The sequence below is a fragment of the Bicyclus anynana genome, chromosome 10 (genome assembly GCF_947172395.1).
Source record: "Bicyclus anynana chromosome 10, ilBicAnyn1.1, whole genome shotgun sequence".
Lineage (NCBI taxonomy): Eukaryota > Metazoa > Arthropoda > Insecta > Lepidoptera > Nymphalidae > Bicyclus > Bicyclus anynana.
Window position 1 is genome coordinate 1,875,441 of NC_069092.1, and position 20,529 is coordinate 1,895,969.

General features: G+C 37.6%; 2 protein-coding genes across 2 annotated transcripts in view; one reads left to right on the forward strand and one right to left on the reverse strand.

The window, feature by feature from the left end:
* LOC112050707 (mothers against decapentaplegic homolog 6) overlaps positions 1–7,675 on the forward strand; it is a 48,951-nt gene extending 41,276 nt beyond the window's left edge. The window contains exons 4-5 of the mRNA XM_024089045.2: positions 542–726; positions 2,887–7,675. Of these exons, the coding sequence (XP_023944813.2) occupies positions 542–726; positions 2,887–3,231 (530 nt within the window). The 3' untranslated portion in view covers positions 3,232–7,675. The remainder of the gene's footprint in view (positions 1–541; positions 727–2,886) is intronic.
* Positions 7,676–7,776: 101 nt separating this feature from the next.
* LOC112050522 (synaptic vesicle glycoprotein 2B-like) lies at positions 7,777–20,262 on the reverse strand. The gene is made up of 10 exons (XM_024088808.2): positions 20,027–20,262; positions 16,473–16,673; positions 13,712–13,874; positions 13,163–13,344; positions 11,787–11,971; positions 11,135–11,286; positions 10,061–10,273; positions 9,140–9,325; positions 8,434–8,561; positions 7,777–8,062 (listed from the first exon to the last, which is right to left on the reverse strand). The coding sequence occupies exons 1-10, from the start codon at positions 20,139–20,141 to the stop codon at positions 8,007–8,009; spliced, it is 1,581 nt and encodes a 526-aa protein (XP_023944576.1). The 5' UTR covers positions 20,142–20,262; the 3' UTR covers positions 7,777–8,006.
* Positions 20,263–20,529: the final 267 nt, after the last annotated feature.

The window sequence follows — 20,529 nt, forward strand, 5'->3', positions numbered from 1 at the left end:
CCGACAAAATACTCTCTACGTGCAATTGCACGTTATAGAGTCAACATTTCCTGAGGATGCTCCGGTTTCGGGGTGAAACGCCATCTAATACACAAAATTTAACCAATACTACGAGTAGGCACACTTAAAAATCATGTTTACGGCCTTTAGACCTTGGCCTTGGGACTTTTTTCAAGGATTTTCAAAAAGGTTAATCGAGTCTACCGGTGACCACAGTTTCTTGCGTATCATTGGCCTCTCTGCGGTAGAATCGAAAAGGATGTAGATGTTCAGACATCTAAAACCTTTTCGATTCCACCGACGATGACGCCGATTGTAGATTTAGACTCCCGAGAAACGTCCTTTATTATCGATTGACAATGTTATCCAGGGAACACTTACGGAAGTAACGCAGTATCTTTGCCAGCGGACACGAGGTCCTAGATATCTTAGGTTATCCAGACGTAGGTTTCAACCACGGTCACGGAGGCGTCCGGACTGATACACTGATGGTGTTGATATAGAAATCTTGAGGTTCTAATGTAGCCTTCAATTGTTACAGAGCGGCAGAGCTGGGAGACCGAGTGGTGCAGGCTGGCGTACTGGGAGCTGACGCAGCGTGTGGGGCGACAGTTCAGCGTGCGCGTGCGCGCTGTGGACGTGTTCGGGGGAGGGGGCGACACGTGCGCCGGCAGGCACGGGCTGTGCGTCGACGCGCTCGACACCAAGGAGCCGCAAGTTGAACAGGTGAGGACCCTGCAATAGCCGAATACTCGAAACAGTTCCCGAAAACTTAACCCACTCTAACCAACTAGTTGTTGACGCCTGCAACTACCCCCCAATCCCAACGCCAATTGTAGATTTAGACGCCCGAGAAACGTCCTTTACTAATATAGCGACTGACAATGTTATCAAGGGAACACTTACACAAGTAACTACAGTGACTTCGCCGTCGGAGACGAGGTCTTCGATATCTTACATTATCCTGACGTGGGTTTCAACCACAGCACAAAGCAAGCAAAACAACCTTCCCGAACCTTCCGAGTTTCTGAGAATCCTTTCTGTCTTTATCCTGGTCTGTCTTTTAAGAATCTACATTAATTTAAATTGGCAAGGTAGGAGGAAGTATTGCCAATAGACAAGCTTATTTAAGGTTCAAAAATTATTGTAATTCCATTCAGACATTACAATAAACCTGCTACACAGCACGGCTAGGCCGTTAGCGCAGCGCAACACTGCCAAATTCGCAAATTCGCATTACGTGCTTCGCATCACATCAGCCCCTGCCTTGTGCCTACGTGAGCGCCAACATGGAGACCATATTTGCACTCGGCACAATCTCCATTATCAATACGTTCGTAAAACGTTTAACGATGTCCACTGTATCAGAAGAATCTCTTTGCTTTAATTATTACAATTTTGATAGAGCTGTTTATACGCACTACGAAGTTACGGAGTGCTGTGGGAAACTTAAGTCAACTTATCCTAATAGCTATCGGAACAAATCATGCCCACGTGGAATGATGGCAAGAATTCGGGCTGAATTTGCGCGTTGGACAGCCAGGCAATCCTTTGCGTAAAAAATGAGCTAGCCTTTTAGAAGTCAGTTAGAGACAATGAAACACGATGAAATTGTGAATAACGTGGCTTACGTGGGTATATCTTCAAGTCAACATTACCATAGACTGCATCTTTTACCATAAGTGGATGCTGCCAAAGGCCTTTTGTACGGAGAAGCATTTTTAAACTGACGTCAATTGGGTGTATGAAGTTTACCATGGCATCGTCGCTCCGAAACTAGTGCTTGGGAAATGACTTAAATGCTGATTTTTTAATAGAAACACCACAAATTTTCCTCTATGTGATGGAAGAAATTTCTGACAAAATCTTTCTTTCTCTCTAGCTAAACTATTGGATGTCGAATGTCTGAAAACTGCACTAGCAAAATTGTAATGAACTTTCTTTTTCATTAACTTAAGAGTAAGAAATAGTAAGTCTCTTACTCTCAAAAGTCTATAGGACTTTTTAGAACAGGAAAGTCTCCCGATATTTGTGTAGAATGAAGAGAACAGGCCGAAATAAATCAGCATTGGATTGAGCGCGGTATACGTTATGCGTTGCATCTGCGAGTATGTAAATTGATTTAGCGGCGAGCAATCGGCATACAGATAACCCCATACGATAACTTTAGATACGTGCCTACATACCTACGCGAGCTATACGCTAATCATTTACTAATAGACTGGTTTATACCTACTTGTATTATATTCTTGAGGTCTTTTATACGTAATAGTCGTTCGTATGGCGAAATTCCATGAAAAACATTTACACTACTCATCAAAAAAAATCGAAACAATCCGCCTGATACTTGCGGACTGTTTCATTTTTTTTACGAGAAGTATATTATCAACTCACTATAGGTACCTCGTTCACCTAATAATGTGAAGAGTCTGTTTGTGGATCTGCCTAAGAACATTCTGAATATTTTATTAACATAGCATATTTTAAACTAACTACTTTACCCAAACACTAAACTCCAATGACTCTCTGCGCCACCTTTAATGTCTTTGCAATTTAGTAGGAGGTAAACAACAATTAGGGTGAGGCCAAACGAGCGTAATTTTGTATGTTATCAGTCGCGTAATTTCTGCTGCATTCGGTTTCATACAAAAGTCCAGTTCCTGCCACGCGGCGTCACAAAATGAGTTGTGTTCTGACTTACACGCGAATTTCTGCGACCGAAATTACGCGAGTGACAACTCACAAAATTACGCTCGTTTGGCCTCACCCTTAGGCTTTTCAGTGCAGGTTGCTCAACAACATTTCTTCATCTCAACGTCCATCTTTAATTATTAAAGTATTTTATTTTCATTATTAATTAATTAATGTTAATTTCCATCGTTCCAGGTGCGAAAAACTCGAGCGAAGATTGGCCTAGGTGTCACACTGTCCTTAGAATCTGATGGCGTCTGGCTCTACAATAGAAGCCAAGAACCCGTGTTCGTCAGCTCCCCCGCGTTAGACGCTGCTGCTGCGAAAGCTCTTCTTGTATGGAGGGTTGCACCAGGACACTGTCTCTGCATCTTCGACCCCTCGTCGCCCCCGCCCGCTGTGTCGCTACCCCACGTGGGGCCAGTTGACCCCAGATCTGTGAGGATATCGTTCGCGAAAGGCTGGGGCCCCAAATACTCGAGGCGTGACGTCACCGCCTGCCCCTGTTGGCTCGAAGTCCTGCTGGCGCCTCCGAGCTGACGCTAAGACTTTTAAAAAATAAAAACAGGCTTGTGATATTGTAAATGGAAATGGACCAAAGTGATTTTTTTTAATTGTCTAATGGACCTCGATTTGTTGGTGGACTGTTTTTTTGATAGTGACATGCGTTTTATAAAGGTTAGTTCGTATTGGTGAATCCTTTCGCGCGGTTTCATAACCAAATTCTTGGGATTTTCCTAGTAATATATCTAGTATCACAGATGTCTTACATTTAAATTAAATACAACTAATAAAACAGACAATCTGTATGTCGTACGAAAGTCGCGCAGAAATGTTGTCCATTGAGGACTAACCTTTATATAACTAAAGTCGTTGGCATTTTGAACTTTTTTCAAGTGACGTATAGTGGACCGTGTAACAACCACAGTTGTGGCAAGTGGTTGTTTTTGTTTATTCTCTTTGTTATAAATAATCTCGTAAATTATTTGGATGTCATCTCTGTGGTTCATGGATATTAGTTTTATTTGAAAAAAGCTTAAAAACAGAAATCTTTGTACATGAAACAAGCAATTTAATTTATTAATCCAATTTCACAATTTTGAATTCAAATGCATATAAGTCACATACATATAATTTCAAAATGGTGAAATTCACATTTTTGAAATGAACCATAATCCACAGTGGCGACATTAACGGTGTAATAAATAACTAACTGTTATCAAATGATTAGACCAAACCTGTATAATCGGTTATATTTATTTTAAATAAAAAACAATTGTTGATGTAAATATTATAAATTGGATATTTATTTATGTATATTAAAGTCTTTGTAACCGTGAATGTAACTCTTGAGTTTGGAGAAATTAAATGTAGATTCGTTTAAGCTCAAAACGAATCTTCCAGCAAAAAAACTAAATCAAAATTGGTTTTGTTTTTGACTTGCTCCCTCAGATTGGTTTAGACAATTTTGTAGCGGAGTATTAGCTCTCCGATTAGAAGTTTTTCACGGCTTACCTTTATTTGTTTACAAAAGATTTACATTGCAATGGGACGTCCAAATTATCTTACATTTCAATGTAAATTTTTTATAAGCATCTAAGTTAAACACGTTTTAAAAATTTTCAATTGAAAATTAAATTTTGAAACAATTTTGAATTTTAAATGAAATTCAAAAATAGAATTTCGCATGAAATTCCCTGCAAAATAGGATATTGTAAATTTTCTGTTTTGTTCACACAGTTTTTATTGGTAGGATGTATATTAGTCGTCTCAGATGTACCATTACAATTAAATTGTACAATTTTAAATGTAAAAAAAATATGTATAGAACTCGGCTTTAAGTTACGCGAGACTGTGTATATAAAAGTTTATATGTACTATAGATATTTGTAATTAATTAATTTATAATTATAAAATATGCCTTACCTTAGCGTAAATTATTTAAGAATAATTTAAGTTATATTTTTTTTTGTACAAAAAATATTTAACTACGTTCGTTACACTATTTTCTAATTGACATAATGATTTATTTTTCTATGGTCTCTCATGCTATTTTTAACAATTAATGAAATTTTCACAACGTATAATCTCGCTAAAATTATACAGGAAACGAAAAAAAATCGTATTAAATTTTGAAATTAAATGAAATGAAAATATACTTTATTGTACACCACACAGAAACATACGATACAGAAAAATAATGGAAAGAAAGAAAAATGCACAATAGGCGACCTTATCGCTAAAAAGCGATCTCTTCCAGGCAACCTAACGAAGAAACTAATAATAAAAATTATAAAGATATAGGCTAGGGTGTACAGAAGTAATATATAAAAGAAAATAACGCATAAAAAAGAAAATAGTTAAATACTTATGTAACAAAATACTAAGAAATATCAACATATATAATATACAATACGATACATATACCAAATAATACTAATTGTATATTTACAATATTTATACATACTTAAGTTAAGTAATTTTGTTACTTATTTAATTTTTTTTCAATTTTTTTTTTCTAAAATTCATCAAGTTTACTTAAAAATCAGAAAATCGTACAATTGTTCATCAAGTCCAGTAGAAAATGGTACAACGAACGTATAATTTGACGCAAGTAAGTAGCGAATGGGTTCAATGACGCGTTTAAGGCTGTGCGAAAAGCATTTTAACCGATTTTTCATTTAATGGTGGTTATCTAAATCTCAAATTCGATGAGAGCAGCGCCGGGGGACGTAGATAGATTACCCAGTGTGTGTTTTAAAGATCTGCAATTAATTGGATGCGTATGAAAAATAGTGCAATCGATTTAAAGATATGATAGTAGTGTTAGTACATGGGGTGGCCGGAGATAAGTAGATCAGAGAGAAAAATGCCAAAATTAAAATAATTTTAACCAATTTTTTTTTTGATTTTCTACCATTTTGATTTCCGATATTAGGTAAAATGCTTAAAAGAACAAAAATAAAATTAAAAAAGTTCATTCATATTTTTTATAAATGTTGAATTAATTTTGAATCGAAAATGAATTTCTCTTCAGTTTATAAAAATTAATCAAAAAATAAGCATTTTTTTAATTTAAACGAGTGAAATTCATGTCAAAAAATGAATTTCACTTCAAAATATGAATTTCACTTATTAATTCCATGGCATATGGAAATGTTTTAGAAAAGTTTGCTCTTGACTGCAATCTCGCCTGATGTAAATGATGCAGTCTAAGATGGAAGCATGCTTTCGTGAAAGAGGTTCTTTATAGTTTTTATTTAATAAAATAAAAAAACAAGTATTTTACATTGATCCATACCTACCCCGGTCACCCTGTAAGAAACACGTAATAAAACTTTGTGCCTTGCGTTGTATTCAAATATTATATGAATATAATCCAAAATAGGGTATATCAGTCAATTTCACTGAAATATACGAGTAAGTAATATACATTAATAATTATTATATTATACAAATTATGTTTTTATTATTAAAGCTCGAATTTAAGAGTGTAGCTTCGACAAAGTAGGGAGAGTTGACAATAAGATACTTCAATCTAGTCTTTAAATCAATCTTGCTTTGTCTTTTGGGCGATTTGGTGAATTAAGGCCAGTCTTTGAGTTTACTGTATAACTAAATTGTATAAATCAAAAATATACATTGTAATTATAATTTCCAAATCAATTTTTTCATCAAATCATTTTCATATTGAAAATATTTAATTAAATATATTATTTTGTTTCATTGTTGTAATGATTTTTTTTAAATGAAATTTTCTAAAAAGGCGTTCTATGGGAGATTAAGCAATGTTCAGGATTGTCAAAATATGTATGTTTCATAGCGAATTGCATTGTGTAGTAGAAACAAATGAAAGTTTCCATTTATGTAAAATTTAATATGTAAAATGTATTGTTTTATTGTAATGTATATGAAACAAATTAAAAAAATCCTGTATCCTCTGATATATTTAGTGAACTACAATATTAAAAAAATATTGTAGTTCACTAAATATATCAGAGGATACCGGAAAAATAAAAAATCTGACCGTGTTGCAATGTAAAATAATAGTTTTTTTTCATTGAAAAATAATATTTCAACGAAAAAAAAATATTATTTTACATTTTATGTGGCGCCCTCTATCTAGGTTTCTTATATTTCTGGACAGATTTTTATATTGCAATTTTCGTAGCATAACTTTCTATGGAAAAATTTATTCAATGTCATACGAGAGAGTTTTTATTTAGGTTACAGAACTTTACATAATTGGAAATTTTTATACCACGAAAGTGTAATCCGCGAGCTTTGAATGCACATGTGCTCTGCAATCCGTCACAGATGTTAATTATATAATTAAGTAACACAGATGTGCATAATTTATTTAACGTAACGCAAATCGCTGTTTAGTCATAACATAGACTGACTTAGCGCCTTAATTACAAAATGACATATTTTAGTAACGCACATAAATTATGTTTGTATGTACTTATTTTGTTAACGTTAAATAGAACTTGATTCTTAATGATTCTTCTGTTTTCTTTTAGCGTAGACGCAGACGGAATTTTATTTGTCTGACGTGTCGTGTCGTGACGTATTAGAACAGAATCGGTATCATATATTTTGTATGGCAACGTTTACACTTATGTGTTGTGACATGTCGTGATGACTTCTGATGTGCCGCATACAGAATGTGTAATACCGATTCTGTTCTGATGCGTCACGACACGACACGTCAGACAAATATAAATCCGGCTTAAATTTGTTATTCCTTTTGGTATATATGGATAATAAAATGATTAGCAAAACTTCTCCAAAAGTCATCTGTATAATCCATAATTGAGGTTATGTGATAGATATAAATGCGTTATTAAAATATGTCATTTGTTAAACATAAAATATTGTAAATAGCAACCATGATTCGCCGATTTAATAAGTTGTGAGTCTGACTGAGATGAATGAGATTAGGGTATGATAAATTATAATAAAGAAAAAAGAATATTTTTAATTCAGTTGTTTCTTTTCGTATCCTTGGACATTTCTTTAATATAAAAAAGATCGTTCATATAATTTCCTGGATAGTATTCACATAAATATATTTTTTTAGTTGATGGAACTATAAAGTATCTATTTTACATCACTCAGAACAGAACAACATTTTACAAGGTAGAACTCTTAGAACAAGTACAAATATTTGCTCCGCTTCTGTCAATCAATCATCTATCATAACCATAGGTTCCCCTAATACTTAATCAACTTATACTTTAGACATACATCCCTGGAAGAGCCACAAAAATCCCTACTAAGTACTATACACACTTAATATACAAAATGTAGATTTACTCCAACTTTTTTAGTGTAGTATTTGGTAAAAAGAAGCAGGCCAGCCCGCATACTGAAAAAAAGAAAGAATAACATAGTAAGATGTAAAATAAATATCATATTTCTTTGGATTTTTAAAAACATTAGTTATAATTTTAGTCAACTTATTTTAATCAGTGCCATCTATTGAAATTTAAGCGAACTAACGAATATTGAAGCGCCATCTAGCATAGTATGAATGTACAACCTAGTAAAGGTGAAAAAGTCTCGTAAACTAATTATATCAAGAAGTTCATTGGTGTACTACTAGATGGCGCTTTTAAATTACAAATTGAAAACAAAGTTCCGTTCATCCGAGCCTGACACATGAGTTTAAATGGAGGAAAGTTCATCAAGGCAATCTCTACTTTATAAGAAAGAGTATATTCATACTGTTTGACTTACTCATTAAAACTACAGCAATTGTCATGAACGGCGGCAGGCAGCCGAACTCCATGAGGGCGGGGAATATGACCGTCCCCATGATGGTGCCCACGCGGCCGGTCATGAGGAATGTGGCCATCGCCATTACCCTGTAGCAATCACAAAATGTTTTAAGCATTGACATGTAAAGTTTTTTACATGTCATTGCTTTTTTTAATTATCGTTGAAATATGAATTGCAAAAGGTAGAAGCTTTACACTTGTTTCGCGAGTAGGTATATCTATAACATCGATTGTAACACGAACGGTTCAAAATTCAATATGTAAAGCTTCAGGAACTCTCGAAATCTCAAATAAGTAGGTATACAGGAATAGCTCAATCAAATAATGATTAGGTATTATTTTTTATTAAAATAAGAACTGACACCAGTGGCGTAGCATGGACTAATCTAGAAGTAGGCAAAGTCACCCTCAGGGAGGCCCTTTTCTTTTAATTTCTAAAAACTACCCAATTTACCCAACTATGTTTTTGTTATAATAAAAAGCTATTTCCTAAAATTGTTGCATCCAGTAGTTTCTCAAATTGCGAGTTCTACGTAGTTATAAAGTCAATTCAACCCCAAAAGGCTCCTATTAATGCAGAGGCCGTGGAGGTCATAGCAGAGGTCCACTTCGCCAACAACTAGCTACGCCACTGACTATTACAAGAACGGAAACTTAACGGTTACCTGAGTGAAGTGGGGAACAGCTCGACAGCAATGCTGGACAGCGTGGCGGAGCAGAGCGAAGTGAGCGCCAGGCCACTAGTGAACATGGCGACGAGGGTCAGCGCCTTGCTGCCCGTGAAAGGCAGCACCACGATGAAAACTGCGCTCAGCACGCCACAGACGCCCGCCACTGACCTCTTTCCGCATCTGGGAAACCACAGAGTATACTTATACAGGGTTTCCCTTAATAGGGATAAAACGCAAATGGTAGATACTTTGTATAGCTTTGAAAAAATCTCTTGACCCAATATATATATTTTTGGGCCCCAGCGCGAGATCTCGAGAAATCGCAGTCCAAGCTGGTCATCCCATATTGACACCTCGGAATACCCTTAGGTCCCAAGTCCTCAATCCCGAAAAGGAAGAGCATGACCGGGGGAGAAAGTTCCCCCGCAACGTACCCGGGCAAGGAGGCGAATGTCTCGAGGCCCGTACCCCTCCACATCAGAGTCCTCAGACCTCGTCATCCGAAGTCACATAGGTTTACCACAGGACCAACGAGGCCTCTGCGTGATCGAAACAGAAATGAGGAAATCCGCAGAAGAATCAAAGTCACCGACATAACTCAACGTTTCGCGAGCTGAATTAGCAATAGGCAGGACACATAGTTCGAAGAGCCGATGGACGTTGGGGTGCCAAGATGGTAGCAGCCCCGCACCAGAAAGCGCAGTGTTGTTCGAGCACCCACCTAGTGGACTGATGACATCAAGTGAATCACAGGTAGTCACTGGACGCAGGCGGCTCAGGATCATGATGTTTGGAAGTCCCTACAAAAGGCCTATGTCCTGCAGTGGACGTCCATCGGCTGACATGATGATGATGATTAACGAGGCAGTTAGTATGGAATGTATTGTGTAATATATAAATCTGGCTTTCGCTTACTTATTAATCAAAGCCCCTCCAATCCCATAGGTTAGTACGGAGCCAGCACCCACTATCGCGCTCTGCAAATACGTCAGCATGTCTGTCTGTATGGGCGTGCAGTCTATCTCCTCAACCACAGGACCTGGCGCGATGGCTGAACACAGGGTCTCGTTGCCCTCCGACCCGATCATGGCTGCGAGTTGAGGGTACCATAGACGGATGGTGTTTGATCTGGAATGAAAGAAATGCAGCTGTCTATGGTATGTCTCGGTTAATGGCAGTTTCTGCAACTTAATTATCTTACCTTTCAATGAGTAGTCTTTCATGGTCAGACTTACATATGTTAAAAGCTATAGGTACTCCTAAGTGTGGTAAGCATCTATAAAGTATCGGTGAGTGTCCGGCGAAACTCATATTCATCAGATCACTATCAGATATAATCCACTCCAGTCCAGGGCAGGCCCATTATTCTTGGGTTATTGAGAATTTTAGAATTTGGAATGCGTTACATTCCAAAGCAGCTATGACCAAACTCCATTAACAGTAAGGCGCTTGTTTATTTTTAAATATGATGATGATGGCTATTCTGTCCATTTGGCCCATTCACTAATATGGTCTATATTAACAACCTAAAAAATCAACATCATACCAACTGAGAAATGTCATCTACTGAATGATATCCACGAAGGGTTGTCAGTAGGCACCGGATGACATCTGTTATACATAGAATCTCAATTTCGTATACGCCAACTAACATTGTCAAAGTTAGTGAATTAGCCTGCTGGTTTGGACCCTATTGACGCTATTATTCTTGAAAGATAAAATAAAATAACTTCAAATATGACCCATAACTCCGTTTCCATCCAATTAGTCGTAAAAACAATAGTTCAACGGAGATCTATCCTCAACATGACTTTTCGGTGTTGGGTCTGGCCTTAACCGTCAAGCTACTGAAATTTAAATGACCCTGCTAGAGGCATCTAGGCATCTGGCAGTCTAGAATGCATCATAACGGAAGGTATAAACTTCCGTTAAGATGCCTTCTAGACTGCCAGATGCCTAGATCTCAGTATAATACAGAATGATACTGACCCAAACATGCACCCCATATGGATGACACATATGAGCACCAACCACGCTAAGTGTGGCGGCTTGAACAGTGGCGCCAGCTGCGTGCAGCCTCCACGCAGGGCTTCGACACCACGACCTCTCTGTTTCGTCTTCTCCTCTTCTAGTTTTGTTATCTGCCCACAATGTCGCGGTGTTAATAAGTTTTTATAGTTTCTATCGTCATAATCATCAGCTTGCTCTTAAAAGGCCACGCCAGGGCATAAGCAACCTATCTCTTATGGAAAAAGAAGATTCATAGCTAGGTCTACCGCCGTCAATGTGTGTTAGCTGGCTTAGGATGATAACTCTGCTATGATTGCTATCGGATGTAATGAATCAATGGACCGAGCGACGGCTTAATGTGATATATGAGGAACGGGGATTATACCAACTATCCAACTTCGGGATTTCGGACTTCGGAGATTTTTCACTAAGAATTTCTTGGGAGAAAAAGAACCACAATATTTAAATGCCCAGTCCAGGATTGAAGCTCAGGCTCTCCTGGGTTCCAGTCCTGAATTGGGTTATGAATTTGAATAATCCGAAGTCTATTAGAAATAACCTAACCTAACCTAACCAGTGACCAACGAAGCAGTTATGTAACCATCCGAACTAAATAGTATAGAAATCTTACTGGATAAGTTTCTGGAGGTTTGCCCGTGTTCAAGGAGTAAATCCAGCGGAATCCCATCAAGGCTTCCTCATTGCGTCCCCGGGACATCAGGAACTTGGGACTCTCTGGCAGGAAGAAGAACACCACACCTGTGACGAGTGGTACCATTGCTGCAGCCAGGAGAAACAGGTTCCAACTGTGGATAACTGCAAGAACAATAACGAAAATATTATTTACTAGCAGACGCCTAACGGTTTCACCTGTGTAATTCCCATACCCGTGATAAAATATAAAAAACCTGGCTTTCCATTGCTAAAATTTTCAAAATCGGTTTATTAGATCCCGAGAGATAGCCCCTACAATCTCACAATCTTCACCCCTTAATTTTTTCTAATTTTATTTAGGTACCTGCTATTTCTTAACTGCATTATTGGTTGGTTAGCTTTTCCGATGCTAGATTTTCCGAATCCAAGACTCGGAAAATCTAGCATCGGACAAGCTAGAAAAAGAAAATCTAGATATATTGGCTGTCTTGGTGGTGATATTTTCTGGGAGCAATAAGTTGAAGATATTTTTGTGTAAGAGCTCACATAGGAAAGTGATGCATATATGCCAATTTCTGCCCTCAAACATCATTTATTTGTTTCATAATAGCTCAGGTAGACTCTCGCCTCGTACATCGTCTTGCACCTCACCGCGTCCTCGCTTCGCATCTCGCGAAAATGACTTTCATGTTCAGACTCTCGCGATGCGTTCAGTAGTCTTTGTGTCAGCAATCATGAATGACGTAGAAACATTAGCGGCATAACATTATGTAATTATGCATACTAATTATTATTAATGTAAAAAAATAGAAATAAAAAAGAAGTAGTCTTCACTCGCGCGAGAGTGTAAATGAGGTATAAAGGGTTACCAGTACACATGACACGTACGCGCAGTGTAAGTATACATGTGTTCCCAGTATTGCCTTTGAAATATTACTCTTAACAGGCAATAGTTTTCCGCATAACATGAGGTAATTATCAGCTACCCTCAGACCAATTATTGTATAGGACCTGCCTCGCTTGACGTTACTTTTCTGTCAAAGTATATGATCAACGATCTAATGCGATTATAAAAACTATCTCTATAGTATCGATATTAAATAGTTGTAATCATGTTCGTCGGTTAAAGAGCTCTTTAAAAATACTTTTCTGTGTAATTGAATGGTGTGAAAAGCGGACAAAAACTTTTAGTTTAGTACAAGATATATACCAAATCTAAGCTCGTTTTCCTCAGAAAATGACAGACAATTTTGTTCGTGACTATGAGTGTGATACTTCTATAATTGGTCTGAGCAGCTACCAAAAGAAAAATACAGTAGGTAGTAGGTACATCTTGACCGTATTGACACTCACCAACACTGTTGCCAAAGATGTTAAAGTCTAGATCCTTAGTGATGATGGCCCAGGCCAGGAGTGGCAGTGTCGTGTTGGCTATAGTGAAGAACAGGCTGGTCAGTAAGAGGACTCGCGCGCGGAGATCTGTTCGATGCATCTCTGCTAGATAGGATATTAGAACAGCAAACGGTCCGTTAAATCTGAAAGAGATTCGATTCTATACTTTTGACTAAGTTCCAGTCAAAAATGCTTTTCATGATTAGCAATGCTCTCTGAAAAAATAATCGCCTGCATCGTGAACTAAAATTTAAAACTATAAAGACGGAAGTTTCACGCTCAATGAAAAACCAAAAGCATATTCGGAAACATCCAAATCAACTTGCTAGGAACCTAAAAAAATCCTGGTACAACTTTCAAAAGGCTCATGAGACGAGCATCACAAGGGTGGTAACCAAGCCTTACGCCTTTGTCCTGCAGTAGGCCATTAATAGGCTAATGATGATGATACAGTAACAATAGTCCGGTAAATTAAAGGCAAGCGCAGACGCTATTAATTGAATAGCTTACAAGAATCCACTACAGAAGCGCGTGATGAGAAGCATGGTGTAGTTCTGGCTGAAGGCAGCGGCTACCTCCACCAGGCCGGAGCAGAAGAATCCCCACACAAGGATGCACCTCCTGCCCAGGGTATCCGAGAGGAAACCCCAAATCATAGCTGACGATATCATTCCTAGAATAACACAGATTGGTTGATTATTATGTGACAACTGTTTATACCAGCAGTCTAATCAATAATCTAGAATAGCAACAAGTTTTTTTTTATTCTTTACAAGTTCGCCTTTGACTACAGTCTCACCTGATAGTAAGTGATGATGCAATCTAAGATGAAATCGGGCTAACTTGGTAGGAGTAGGATGAAAATCCACACCCCTTTCGGTTTCTACACGACATCGTTTTTGTAGTAAAAGACGTTCTTTGTCAAACAACATAGCTTGTGCATGGAATCGGGAACGCTATGGCTAAAGCGTGGTTGCCGATTTTTATTAAGTAAAAGGCAGAATATAATTACGCCTGCCACACTGATGGATGCTAAAGCTTATGAGACTCTAAGTTTACCGGCAATAAATACCCTCTGGATAAAATACCTGCTGCCAGTGCTGCTATTATGAGTGATACTAAAACATGGAGGACGGTGGTATTAAATTTCTTTCTTCCTAATTCTTACACAAAGCATTGTTTCTGGTACCTAATACTAAGAAAAAAAAAAATTGTGGGCCTAAAATAGACGAAAATCGAAATCAAGTTTGAGAAACGTCGTATATTCTTCGTGCATCATCATCATTAACATCCGATGGACGTTCACTCCAGGATTTTTGTGGAGACTTCCTAATACTACGGTCCTGCCTGTATCCACAAACACCCTGCGACTCGCCACCCTCAGTCATATTTGCTTGCATATCATTATGACAATCGAATGGTTAATGGGGATGATGACTAGGTTGGAATATATTGATTTTTATGATACATTTGGATAAATAGGGTCAATGTTAACTAATTTATAAATAAAAAGCAAAGATTGTCTGGATATTTGCAAAATAAATGAGATTATAAAATTTCAAAAACTATTAAATTTTTTTTATCGTAATTAGATAAAAATTTATACAGTTTTAGCTTCCTTACATTAAATGGGTCATTTTTTAATAAATGAACTATAAAGATAAACGCACAAATAACAAAGATATTAGTAATTTTGTTTGAACGCGCATACAAATCTAACGATCATTCATTGCCTATGACGTCATTTTTTCGAGCCATTTTGTATGGAGCGTTTTTCAGGGATCCGCGGCAGCGCCGCAAATCTGACTCTTTAAATACCTGTAGCTCCGAAAGTAATGATCGCAGATACCCTGTTCCTTTTACAAAATTGCTTTACTATTAGTATACTCTTAATTTATATACAATTAAAAAAACTGTCATCATCCCTATTATGATCTTTGCATACTTTCTTATGCCGGCTCCACATTAGTGCCGAGAAGTTCAGTGAACAGGCGCTAACGTGAATGTGGACGGTTTTCGCGGGATTCTCGCACATACACGCCTGTTCCCCGATCAGAGTCGGTATTTTGTCCCGCGACAAAGGGATTGCACCTCCGTTGCGCGGCATACACGTCATCCACATTCACGGCCCATCTAAATAGTGGTATAGTGATACAACAAGCAAAGTTGTTGCTGCAGCAGATTCAACGTCCATTTCGCGGCGGGTTTCAAACGATTGTGAGCTTCCCGTGAATGTGGAGGGCATGGACTCCTGCCGTGAATTCACGGCACGAATGTGGAGCCGGCATTATACACGTACAGTAAAAGTCAAGTCAAGTATATCACAACAATGACGCAATGCCTCTCCGACTTGTGTTTGTCTGAATATTTGAGAATTAGCAAAGTAAACTTTTATACACACGTGCACAAAATAAATATTTGTATTTTTACGGCGTACTAATGCTGTAATAAGTATCTTGAAATTATCATTTTACTATCGTCCATTTATTTACATAGGCCTCGCGGTAAAGTCCAGCAGTTTGCGAATGTTGATTTATCTTTCATACATGTTGTTATCATACCGTAGTTTAGTATCCACAAAGTACTCGTAATCGAGTTTTGATTCTTTTACTTAGTTGTCTATAGGCGTTTCTACCTGGAAAACTTGAAGGTTCCGCTTTAAAGGTTTTTAATACTTCCTATCAAAAGCTTCCGCTGGACCTGACCAATCGACTCAATTTAGAAAATTTAAAATTATAAATTGACACAATCTGTAAATCAAACCTGACTTTTCTTTGTTGATAATGTTTTGATTCACAAGTCACCAAGGCTTTGTGCAAGGAAAATCTTAAAATGTCATATTTCATGATCACTTTCTATCAAGATTCCTTAGTAGGTAATCTATAATCAAACCTATACCTATTGTAAACCAAAGAATTACCGATTATGCAGAGGTCATCAAAAGTTTCATAATCATGTAACGTCATGGAACCAAAGTTTGTCGATCAATATGCGAAAAGCTTTGTTATCTTCAGCCGCTTCTTTTATCTGTGAATATGGATATTTGGCGGTCCTTTATTGTCTAATTCTATTCCCTTCTAAGATTTAGCTCCAGTTCTGCCACCTTTTGATACAGGCATACGCCTTTTGATGCAGGATATAAGTGTCAGGCAGTCTAAACGTAAGTTTTATCGCTTTCTTTCGTTATGTCAAATGACAGAGACAAAATGTGTGTATAGGCTATCTGACACTTATCTGAATTTGCTGACAGCAGCCCTAAAAGTTTCATTACCCATATAAGTCATGGCGTTGATCGTGCCCATGTCCAACAGACGCAGTTGCAGGTCACACTGAGCTCGTGTGAAGATGAAGGAGGGCGCGCTGGTGACGGAGACAGCGCTCCAGAAGGCGGGGAGGGTGCACAGCATCAGGACAATGTTGAACCAGCCGTAACCCGTCGCAGCGATTGCCGTTTCGAAATCGGACCCTGGTTCTGTAAATAAACATACAATTATTAATTTCTAAGAATGTGTTTGGGAGATGTTTGATCTCTTCTTTCACCGTTCTGTAATACGACTACCTGGCATCAGAGATATCTGTACCTACCTATAGACCTATATCGTCTAAGACCCGAATTTAAAATGATTGAAATCATTTTTTTAACAAAGTCAAGCTGTTATTACTTTTTTAATGATAGTTTGCCATTTTATATTTCCGTATTTCCATGATCGCCATGAGATTTTTAGTAAGTCATTGTGAATAAATAAACTGGATTAATTTGGATTGTTTTTGAGGATACTTGTTAACCAGACTGGGTAATCATTTAAATTATAAATTATCTGTATGCCAAGTTTCATCTAAAACTTTCAGTCTTTTTAGAACAAATCAACGAATAACAACGAAACATCTGAACATCTCCCAGAAACTTAATGGGGAGAAATCAAACAAAAGGGGATATGCTAAATATCGCATGAAAATCCGTTCAGTAGTTTCGGAGATCAGTGTAAAACTGACAGACCGGGGTAACAAATACCCTAAACAATACAACAGGTTATGCCAAGTTTCGGCGATTTACTCGTTTAGAGATCGATGCATACATCTAGACATCTTCACTGACTAGATTTCTCCCTGATATCCAACCTCATATAAACGCAATCTAAGTGCTCCCCATAAAGTGGTCAAGTGTTCAGGAGCACCTCGCTCTTCCCAAGGTGATGTTCCACAAATACCCGCGGGACGCTGCGTTACGAGCCATAAACTCCGCAGTGACATTACCCACTGCGAGGACCGCGGCGTTAGTTGGCTGGAATCCAGATTTTCGGATAAAACCAGACTGGCTTGAGACGTATTTTGTTTTGAACGTTCAATAACGTTATTATTGGAAACGTTTTGATGCGCGGCTTGCAACTGTATACTCAATCTGACTGTAATCAATAACCATAGGTACTAGAGCGTGGTAGGTTTTGCAAGACTTCATGGCTAGGCTTGGCAAAGCACAAAGCCTTTAGCTTTGTGCTCAGCCTACACAAATCAAAGCCTTTATCTTTGTGCTTTTAATAAAGGAAAAAAAGGAAATAAGGTGTCATCCGCCCTATCGCTGTTGACTGTAGTTTTAGTCAAAATTAACGTGAAGACACATTGTCGCTACCATAAAAGAAAAGTTTAGATCATTCAAATAGTAATGATGTCATAAGGGAGTAGACTAAAGACAAGAATGTTTTCAACTTAGCCATGGACAAGGATAAGTTTGGAAAGCTGATCGCCGATCAGAATTGGAGAGGTACTAGAAGAAGAAGCTTTTTTGTGATTGGAGAAATGTCCTTTAGAGACAAGACAATCTCCGGAAGAGATAATGAGTTGTATGAGATTTCTACCCACCAGAACCTAAATGGTGCCTATTTTCTTCTTTGGAAAGCCTTGGGATCTCTTAGGTACACGAATCCCTTTTAGAGTAGTGTGGTTATCTCCTTAGAAAGGTTTCATTATAAGTTTATCACCAAACTGTAACGTCGCAGTTGTCTGTTTGTCTGAAAGCGATTCCTTAAAAACAAAATTCTAAAACCATTTGAACAGTATCCTCGGATAAGTTTTCATCAATAAGCCATTCACGAGGAAGTTATAGGTGTGAAACCGCTTGGCGTCTGCTAGAAAATATTTTACTAAATTATCATAATATAAATCTTATTGTATGTTCATTAAGCTTTTGTTCCGTATAATCTCAAACTAGTGGTATGAGTAGCTATACTGATTACAATTTAATATTAATAGCTGTCTTAATTAAATAATTAATTTAACATTACATAATATAATGTGATCCACTTCTTATTCTACAATGCCCATTTTGGCCTACAATAATGGCTTTAGTAGTTGCTTACCTGTTATTTGATCAGTTCATTTAGATTTTCTAGAAAATCAACTTTTTGTATGCTATAGACCTTTACTTTGTCCCATTTTGCCATCATCAACTTCCTGGCGTAACTGCCGGTCAGTTCTCAATGAATTTGGAGAAATCAGCTCAAGGTGTAAAGTTTATTAATAACTTGAGGTAGCCTAATAATAATATTTTAGATGCATTTCGACTGAAGGTGAAATTCTCATGTCCAATGTCATTGGTGATCGATTTTGTAATGAAAATCGTGAGTATATCACGTCTTAGGTGTTAATTTTATTTTCTAAAGTTATGAATAACAATAAAATTTCAAGATATTTGCAAAAAAAACAACTGTGTATCTATATCCTTTTTATTTTCAAGTACATTTTATTATAACTTTTTCAACTTTTGGAAGCCGAAATTGGTTATTTCTAGAAATTATCTACGTTTGTTTCCAAATTGATTGACCTCTTGTACTATTTTTCCGTAACTCATAAAAATAGTTGTCGAAAAGATCACCTGTGAATCAGAGTAAAATCCCCCAGGCAGTTATAGACCTCCGAAGGTAATAATAATAAATGAAAATCCTGCTTGGAGGGAATTAGATTGCAGAAATAATAATTTTTGAATATTGAGTCAACCGTTATTGTTCTGATAGTAGTTTAAATCAATGATCATATAACGAAAAGCTTCGACCAACAACTTAAGAACTTTCGCCTAACTTTTGGATTACAAGGCAGTGATCCTTGAATCGGTGCGACGGAAATATAATAATACTTAAAAACTCGTTAAATTCTTTAAATTACTCAATGAAAACTCTGCTGAATTTTATTATGGCTCCAGATGATGCTATAATTTTGCACTATTAATCAGACAACATTCATAATAACTCCAGATTCCTCGTAGGTATTATATTTCAAAGGTATTGGACATCATCATCATCATCATCATCATCATCATTGTCAACCGATGGACGTCCACTGCTGGACCTCTTGCATGGACTTCCAAACAAGTCAAACCGAACGGTCTCGTTGCCGCGATGCCGCGACCATCCAGCGGCTCCCTGCAATCCGCTTGATGTCCTCAGTCCAACTAATGGGTGGTCGGTTCCCCGCTTGATGTCCTCAGTCTACCTAAAGGGTCGACCTTCACTGCACTTTCCGGTGCGGAGTCGCCATTCCAGCACCATACCCAACCCCAACATCCATCGGCTCTTCGAACTATGTGGCCTGCCCTTTGCCACTTCAGCTTCGCGACTCGCTCTGCGGGTCTCCTCATTTCTAATGCGATCACGCAGAGAAACCATAGCTCGCTCCATTCTCCCGTTGATGGAGGACATAGGGCGACATTTTATAGGACGGATTACAAATAAACAGATAAACATATTTCTAATAATAAAGAAAGAAAAGGATACAAAAGGCAGTGATTCTTGAGACGGCGCGTATTGTGAGGTTACAAAAATTGCAAATTCTTACCTTGAGCTAACTTCTCCAAATTCGTTGAAGACAAACCGGTGACCTTGTACAAGTGGTCGTGAGGGATCTCGTCCCTAACCGCTGCTGCTTCGACGTCGGTCTTTGATACTACCATTTTTTATTATTATTTTTTAATATTTAACTTTCAAAAATTTTTCATAATTCCAAAATTTTGTACCGAATGTCCATGTGGTAAATCCTTTGGATTATATAAACCACTGGCATTCTTAAAATCGGTAGTTTGAATGAGGTAATGTTTTTGATACCATGTTATATAGAACGAACGTAGACTATCTGCCGTGTTTGCATTCGGATCAGTTTGTATGTACTGCAAACATTATCTGTTCAGTTTTCCACCACCTGATATCTACGGTAAATATGGACCAATATGGTTATTGGAAGGAAACACCTAACAGTCCAGGTTTCGAGTCTCGGGTCAGGCCACTAATTCGTGCTAATGAAAAGCCATTGAGTGCGGCACTTAACATCTCACCTGATGTTAA